General features: G+C 54.7%; 1 protein-coding gene across 4 annotated transcripts; it reads right to left on the reverse strand.

Annotated features, from left to right (window-relative positions):
* Window positions 1-625: 625 nt before the first annotated feature.
* On the reverse strand, window positions 626-8,445 carry Pex16 (peroxisomal biogenesis factor 16). 4 transcript variants are annotated; one of them, XM_057780897.1, is made up of 11 exons: window positions 8,426-8,445; window positions 5,759-5,794; window positions 4,928-5,004; window positions 4,529-4,662; window positions 4,299-4,399; window positions 3,474-3,554; window positions 2,847-2,999; window positions 2,689-2,761; window positions 2,470-2,589; window positions 1,306-1,370; window positions 626-799 (listed from the first exon to the last, which is right to left on the reverse strand). In XM_057780897.1, exons 4-11 carry the CDS (start codon window positions 4,600-4,602, stop codon window positions 741-743), a joined length of 726 nt encoding a protein of 241 aa, XP_057636880.1. In that variant the 5' UTR covers window positions 4,603-4,662; window positions 4,928-5,004; window positions 5,759-5,794; window positions 8,426-8,445; the 3' UTR covers window positions 626-740. The 4 variants fall into 4 exon arrangements, with proteins under 4 accessions (XP_057636880.1, XP_057636877.1, XP_057636879.1 ...); XM_057780894.1 differs by lacking the exon at window positions 8,426-8,445 and adding an exon at window positions 5,979-6,196; XM_057780896.1 differs by lacking the exon at window positions 8,426-8,445 and adding an exon at window positions 6,053-6,181.

Genomic DNA, 8,445 nt, shown 5'->3' on the forward strand with positions numbered 1-8,445 from the left:
TCTAAAAGACAGAAAGGGACAAAGGAAGAGGGGGGAGGACAAACACTGAGGACAGTAAAGTTCAAGCCCACACAGCCCTGCCAGGCCCTCTTTTCTCCACCATAGCCTGCCTAGCTCCAGAGCCAGCCTGCTAGGAGAGTGTCAGCGAGAGGGAACTCCAGCACACACAGGAACTGCTCATTTTCGTACAAACTCAGTTTGCACTCTGTCCCGTCCCAGTCCTGGCAGAGCTGACTTCTGCCACAGAGAAGAGCTTCTCCTGGGGAGCATGGCTGGGCTTGTTTAGCCCTGTAGCGAAAGGGGAAACAGGTCCTGCCTAGAAGGCTTATTAGGCCGTGGTCATCCGTGGCCTAGCTTCCTTCACTTGTCTTCACCAGGGGCCAGTGAGAAAGAAGCATCTAGTCACGCAGTTGAGGCAAATCATGACCCATGCCGGAGGAGGCTAAGTTAGTCTGCTATGCCAAGGTGAAGCTGCCCCGGACCTGAAGGAGGCTCCCTGCCCACTGACAGCAGCCGGCTGCAGTGCTCCTTACTAGGAAGGTGTGGGAAAACAGTGCGGTCATCAGGGCTGAAAAAGACCTGCCAGGGCAGGTGCTGGCTGCTGGACACAGAGCCACATGCTGGGACATGACCAGAGTCAGTTTTATTAGAGAAGAGGGGCCTGGGGGACTGGAGGGCTGCGGCAGGCCCAGAGCAACGGAGCACACCACATGGCCACTCGACCCACTCCTGCATGTCGGTCAGCCCCAACTGTAGAAGTATATCTTCTGCCAGGAGGGCAGATAGTCCATGAGCGGCCCTGCAAGGAGAAGGAAGAAGGACTTAGGGCCAAGCCAGGTTCCTTGGCACTACCACCAGCACAGCAGCTGTGTCTCCTGCCTCAGCCACAATGATGGAGATGAAGTTCACAAAGGACCCCTGGTTTCAGGGGAGCCAGGGGCATAAGCAGCAGGTCTTCTTTATAGTCAGGTACTCAGCAGGCCCCAAGGCCCCTCCTTGCCTGTCTTCTATAATTCAGGTCACAGAGGCAGAAGAGGGCTTGCCACCTGCCATGGCCTAATAATCCTACACACAGACACAGCTGCCTCCCCACCTCCGTGGGTGAACTTGGGCCCCGGAGCTGTCCATCACCTCTCAGTACTGATTTAGGTTTCACTCTTGACCACCCAACAATCAAACCAAAAGGAGATAGAGCACACAGCAAGATGGGGCTGTTTGTGCCCCAGGGACACTCTACACCCACGCTGTCCACCCACTCACTCTCCACTCGGGGACACTCTACACCCACGCTGTCCACCCACTTACTTGCTACTAGGCCAACACCAGGGATATGATCTGCGAGGAGCTGGAGCAGGAAGAGGATCTTGGCTCTGGACAGGAAAGAGAAACAGCATGGTGGAGGTGGGATGGATTCCTGCACATCAGAAGCTGAAGACCTCCCCTGACCAGCAGGCACTTCAGAAAATGGGCCAGACAGACTCCAGTACAAGGCCAGATCGCTGGCCCTAACCTATCTACAGCTGCACCCGTGCCCACGGCTCTGTCCACCCGTCGTCAGCACCAGCACAACACCCACCCCCTTGCTGCCTCATTTACCCTCTTTGAACCTTTGCATTCAACAACAAACAGAGCTTCCTTCCTAAGGCCACTTGGTAGCACGGCCTGCGCCCTGGAGGTTTCTGGGGAGGTAAACTGGCAGGAGAGCTGAGCTACAGTGCCTCACACGCCAGTGGTCAGAGCAGCGGGCCTAAGAAGGGTCCCCCTTGGCTCAAGGAGATGCTTGTTGTTTAAGATATCGGACTTTCCATATGGGACTTGGGTGGGACATAGTGATGTTGGGAACAGTGAAAGAACATGTATGGGGTGGAGGTGTGGTTCAGGGTACAATACTTGCTTAGCATGTTTGAAGCCTTAGGCTTGATCACCAGCAAACACTGGTGAAAAAAAAAAGACCTAATATTTATCACATGCTCATTACATACCACGCATGGTCAAACACCTGACCCCTATTTGACCCCTGCAAATGGGTGCCATCACTATCTCCACTTTACAGGTGAGGAACTGAGCCCGTAAGTCTCACAGCCCCGCTCCTGCTCAGAAACTCCACGACAGATCATAGGTACCCTTGCAGGCCTTTTTGAAAGATTTCTCTGGCTTAGGCAGAGGCTTTGAGACCTCGCAGGTGTCAGTGTGGGATGGGCCCAGCAGTGACAGCCTAGCTGGGGCCCCTTTGAAAATGGATGGCCTACGGTGCAAAGAGCTGGAGATAGGTGGCCTGCCTCAACGGTGGCTTCTCTCTCCAACAAGCACAGAAGCTCACACTGGCTTGACGAGGGCAGCGGCTCTGGTGGCTGCATCCTGGACAGCTCCGGAAGCAGCCAGGACTCAGCTGAGCCCAGCCCTCTCTGTGCAGCATGGGCAGCCCTGCTGATAGGAGGAGAGGGAAGGGAGGTGAGGAGGGCGCCTTACTCAGAGAAGCGGTCGTAGAAGGGCGAGCGCAGCAGGTAGTACAGCAGCAGAATTGTGCGGCGCCTTAGCTCGAGCTGCTCCCTTCGAGTCAGGCTCTTTCTGTTACTCAGGAGACTCAGGCTGTGGGGCAGGGACACAGGAACAAGGATGGCCTCTGTCCCTGAGAGGGACAGCATGCAGAGAGCCCACGGGAGGAATGGAGTCGCTGCTGATGCTCACCTCGTCATATCCACCACACCAGATAGTAGCCAGGGTGTCCATGAGCGCTGACCCCAGAAGCCTAGACTGAGCACTGACAGTCAAGGTGTCAAGGATGTCTCTAGCGCACGCTCCAGCCCGGCTCCTCCCCAACCCGCCTCCAGCACAGCTAAGGATACAGTGCAGTAGGGGCCGGGCAATATATAGAGACTCTGCAATGGTCTCCTGCAGCCCCAGAGATGTTGGGGGTGTGCTCAGTTCCTCCTGCTGCTGTTTCTGGCGAATTTCCCACTGCTGGGGGGCTCCCCAGTGTCGTGCATGCAGGGACGGGCCTAGAACATAAGGACAGGCAGGTGAAGCAGGAGCTGATGTGAGTGCTGGCAGGAGCCAGTCCCTCAGGCTCACACTGACCTCAGCACCTGGGTGCCCAGTCCCTCAGGCTCACAAGACCTCAGCACCCAGATGCCCAGTCCCTCAGGCCCAACATGACCACAGCACCTGGGTGCCCAGTCCCTCAGGCCCAACATGACCACAGCACCCGGGTGCCCAGTCCCTCAGGCCCACATGACCTCAGCACCCGGGTGCCCAGTCCCTCAGGCCCACATGACCTCAGCACCCGGGTGCCCAGTCCCTCAGGCCCACATGACCTCAGCACCCGGGTGCCCAGTCCCTCAGGCCCACATGACCTCAGCACCGGGGTGCCCAGTCCCTCAGACCCACATGACCTCAGCACCTGGGTGCCCAGTCCCTCAGGCCCACATGACCTCAGCACCCGGGTGCCCTGCCCAGCGACATCTTGCACTTACTGTTCTGGAGGGTCCGCACCACTCTGTTTGACCGTTTCCCCACATAGGATGGCTCCTGGCTGCCTGGCTTGTGATCAGCATCTAGCAGGTAGAGACAGAACACAGAGTAAGAGGGACACATTCCTAGCAGAGCCCACAGAGAACATGTGAATGCCTGAGGAGCTACCTGGAGAACACAAGAGCCTGTCCTGAGGCAGTAGTTGAGCCATGGTAATTGTACCCAGGAACTGTGGTTCAGCAAGAAACCTTTCCACAGAGGGAAGCATTCTGGAACCTACCCTGGCCCATAGCCACAGGCAAACAAGAACCCAGAGGAAAAAAGGGAAGGCCCAGCCCAACTGTAACTACTGGAGCTATGGGACCATGAGGCCATATTCCCTCAATCCTCTGCTGTCAACACGCTCATGTGGAAGGCCCAGCACTGCCCCCACTCAAGGTGAGAGAAGAGACAAGGCTGAGAGAGGAACCATAGCAGCCGGGTACCCTGACTCTTGAGCCTACAGAACCAGGCCCAGAGACACCTACTACGTCCTAGTTCCTGAAGCCCAAAAGACAGAAGGAGGACTCTGGTACCACAAGCTCAGGCTCAGGGATGGGAGTGTATCTCAGTGGTAAGAGTCCTTGCCTCGCATGCCCAAGGCTCTGGGTATGATCTTTAGGATCAGAAAAAAATAAAACTCCCAAGTTTAAGTTCTGATTTTCTCCAAACCTGTCTTTCTTGTTCTTTCTTACAGAATAATGGGTGCTGAGCTCATGGGAAACATGCTGCAAATCCACAGAGCAGTCCCGTGTCCCATTCCACTTCAGGGCAGAGGAGCAGCTTACCCAACGGCTGTGCCCGAGTCTCCCTGTCCAGCGGAACAATGGGGGGTGAGGTCTGAATGCCAGCCTTGAACCAGATGAGCAGGAACATGCGCAGGACAGCCCTGAGTTGAGAAGTACAGCACAGATAGAGGGAGGCGGCTAGAAGCGGGCAGCAGGGCTGCTCCACTGAGCACCCTCAAAGCTGGCCTGGGTCACCCCACCTGAGTCCTGCCCTCCACAACCCAACCTACTTGGCCAGCTGGATGAGAGCGATGACAAGCCAACGGCCTACTTCACCCCACACCTTGGCAGCCCCCATCTCCATGAACACCTCCACACACTCCAGCACGCTCAGCCATGTCAGCAGCTTCTGCTGGGACAGCGACTGCAAAGAGCCCAGAGGTCAGGGGCTCCCCTAGCCCCAAGCGCTGTCCTGGAGAAAGAGGGCCTCTCTGCGGGGGCGGGGACAGGGGACTTCCCACTTTCCAAGCCTAACACCTGAGTTCAGACACCATGCACTGCTAACAGGCTGGCTGTGTGAGACAGGGACACGGGCATGTCCTACACTCTGAGACTGCACCGTGTGCCACACATGTGCTGCCTTCTTCCCAGTCCCCGAGCTCCCGCGCGGCTCCCGGCAGAATCCTCACCACAGGCAGCTTTCTCCGCAGCTCCTTCCGAAGTATCCCATCATTGAACAGCACAAGCAGGTTAGAGGCGGAGTAGACTGAGGAGCAGAGCGTGGGCCTGAGAGGCCGGCTCTGCTGTGGCCTTCACCCCTCACCTTTACCCCAGAGCTCTAGGGATCACTGGTCACAAATCGTACATAGCTACCCACAGACTGTGTGGAAACCAGCATGCCTCTTCTCCCACTTAGAGCCCTGCTCTCCTGAGGTTGACATCTGAACCAATAATAACAACGATCTGATTGCAGAGACAAGCTAGCCCTTGCTCTGCTGGACAGGGCTGGCTCCTGAGCTATTTAGAAGAGCCAAGTGTGCGGCTCCACCTCTCACCTTTGCTCTCTCTGTAGACTGTCCTGTCCCCCTGAAGGTCTACATCACAACTACCTCTTAAAATCTACCTCACCCTTTCATGACCATCACTTCCCCCAAAACTAAGCAAACACGGCTGAGGCATTTATAGTGTGGGGATTGTGGCATTTGAATGTAGCCTGCCATCAGGGACTGTTCCCCAGCCTCGGTGACTTTTTATTTCCTCCACTGGACAGAACAGTGCCCTCCGCATACTCAGAAGATGGATGAACCAGCAAGGACAGAAGAGTTGTTTAATCCTGAGCCAAACCAGGAGTGAATAGCCAGTCAAGGTCCTCCCTCACAGGTCTCCCAACTCGGAAGGAACACCCAGGGTCCTGCACAGTGGACAGTTGAACTTGTCTGACTGAGCCTGGTCCATCAATCTAAAGGGCAGTCCAGACCCTCTGGGAGCCTTCCTCCTCCCCAGTCTAGAGCCCAACTCACCCAGCTCAGACAGCTCGTGTGAATCGGAGAAGCGACCTGGGGAAGAAGGTACAGGAGGCGTTGGTGAGCGTTTGTTTCACCCTGCAGCTTTGGGTCCCTCAACTTCCTATATGCTACAGGAACTCAAACACAGTGACCACTACCCTGAGTCCGCAGGGAGAGGGCCTTAGGAGTCATGGGTCAGGGGCCCGAAGAAATGGGTCAAAGGTCAGTGTGGCACCTGCCAGCAGGTAACTGAGGCCCCGCACTGCAGTCTCCAGCTGGGCCGTGGCGGCTGGGTGACGAGTCACGTACTCCTGGTAGCGGAGGCCCAGAAGCCGCAGCTTCTCCATCCTGCTCCAGTCACAGACAGTTCCACCGGCCGACAGCACAGCTGGCGCGGCGCCCTGCGTCCTGCGCCCTCCTTCCTGCTTCCGGCCCTAAGCCCGCCTCCCAGTCGCTCCACTTCCGCAGCCCAGGGCTAGCTAGACGCCCGTTCACCCCATCTCTAGCACCTCCTCCTAGTGACCGTGAGCTCCCACCCTTCCTCCTTCCAACCATTGGCTCCCTCACTCTCCGCCCTGAAGCTCCTAGAGCCTCTGGTTTCCACTCCAGCCTTCTTGGTTGGCTGTTTTGGCGCCTGCGCAGTTGCAGCTTGGCTGCAGGCTGAACAGTTCATTCTAGAGAAGGGAACACGAAGTCTCAGACTTTCGCAGAAGATCGCCGAGAGGCTCGAACGGGAGGGCAGGACAGCAAAAGACTTGGGATTTAAGGCGCCGGGAACGTCGAAATTGTCGTCAATCGGTCTCAGCAACCGTCAGTTTCCAGTTCCCCACAAAAGCCAGTGCCGGGGAAACTGAGGCAAACCTAGCCAGCAGATTTAGTGCCGTGGCTTCGGCTCCAGCTCCTCCAGTGTGGACCCCCCAAACCCGTAGCCGGATGACTACTTTGGCGGAGAATACCCTGGCCTAGCCTTCTGCTCTCCACTTAGGCTGAACCTGTGCGTACTCTTATCTGCACCTCGCTTTCCCTATCTACAAAATTATTTGGGGCCGACTTGGACCTTGAACTCGGAACGAATGTCAGCGTTTTCTGGCTCTTGGATTTATCTCCTGGCTCTCAGCTGAGCCACAAGGGTTGGGGGGTAACACTTAGGAATCCACTCCTGAACCCAGCAACAAAGCTGCTAAAGGCAAGGCGCTGCAGAAGTGGAGGGAGGGAACGGCTCCGGGGAGGCAGCTGATTGGCTGTGGGCAGAGGGGGCGTGGCAACTCTGCGCCATTGTGGACTCCGCCCGCGAATTTATGGTATTCGTTGAGTATGAATATGTTTGTTTAGTACCATACCGGGTATTATCTTCCCAATAAGCCCATCCAGTATATCACAAGCATGTACGGAAATGTCATTATTTTGGTTGGTTTGTTTTGAGACAAGTTCTCACTATGTACCCTTGCTTGGCTGACCTCAAATTCACAGAGATCTGCCTACTTCTGCTTCCTAAATGCTGGGATTTTTAAAGACCCGTGCCATCATGATAGACGAAGTTCATTGTTTTGTACAATTAATAAACACAAATAAAAATGTTCATAAAGGAGCTAGAGAGATGGCTCAGGGTTTAAGAAATGCTCATTTAAGAATCTTTTAAATGCAAGGTGGTGGCCGTGCATGCCTTTGATCCCAGCACTCGGGAGGCAGAGGCCAGTCTGGTCTACAGAGCGAGTTCCAAGGCAGCCAAGGCTGTTATACGAAGAAACTCAGTCTCGAAAAACAAAAACAAAACAACAACAAAAAGCTGGGTGTGGTACTGGATAGAGGGCTTGGAGTAAACGAGCCCTTGTTCTTGCAGAGGACTTGGGTTTGGTCCCCAGCACCCACATGGTGGCTCATAACCATCTGTAATTCCAGTTTTAGAGGATTCCATACCTTCTTATGATCTCTGTAAGCACATGGCAGGTACACACGTGGGTATACAGAAAGACATGCAGGCCAAACTCATATACATAAAATGCAGTAAGTCCTAAAATAAAGCGCTGGTCATGGTGGCACATTTCTGTAAGGAATTCCAGCACTGGGGAGGCAGAGTCAAGAGGATCGCTGCAAGTACAAAACCAGCCTTGCCCGTGTAGTGAGTTCTAGGTTAGCCTTAGCTAGAGTAAGACTTCGTTTTAAAAAAATTAAACTAAAATCATTTTTTAAAAAGTGCCTACAGGGCTGGAGAGATGGCTCAAAGGTTGACTGCTTTTCCAGAGGTTCTGAGTTCAAGTCCCAGCAACCACATGGTGGCTCACAACCATCTATAATGGGATCTGATGCCCTCTTCTGGTGTACAGGCAAACATGCTGTATATATAACAAATAAAAAGTGCATACTATGTCTAGTCCTGATTGGAATGATGCTTTAGTCTGAGCCGGAGCCAGGCTCTGTGGTACTTTAAGCACCACACTCACCAGGAAGCCACAGCCATGCCCACTTCCTTCCTTCCTTTTCTTTATCTATGTGGGGCCAATGCCTGCCAACAAAAACTCAGGGAGAGGTGCTCTGAACCTCAGAAGAGTCTGTGGTACAGGCACCGTGGAAGTGGTTCCTCACCCATCCCGAGTGCCCCACATACTCCTCGCCATGCTGGCGGTTTCGTTTGGTCCATCTTCACTGTCCACTTGGTAGGTTTAGAATTGTGTAGAAACATACCTCTGAGTGTGTCTGTCCAT

This window comes from Chionomys nivalis, chromosome 9 (assembly GCF_950005125.1).
Source record: "Chionomys nivalis chromosome 9, mChiNiv1.1, whole genome shotgun sequence".
Lineage (NCBI taxonomy): Eukaryota > Metazoa > Chordata > Mammalia > Rodentia > Cricetidae > Chionomys > Chionomys nivalis.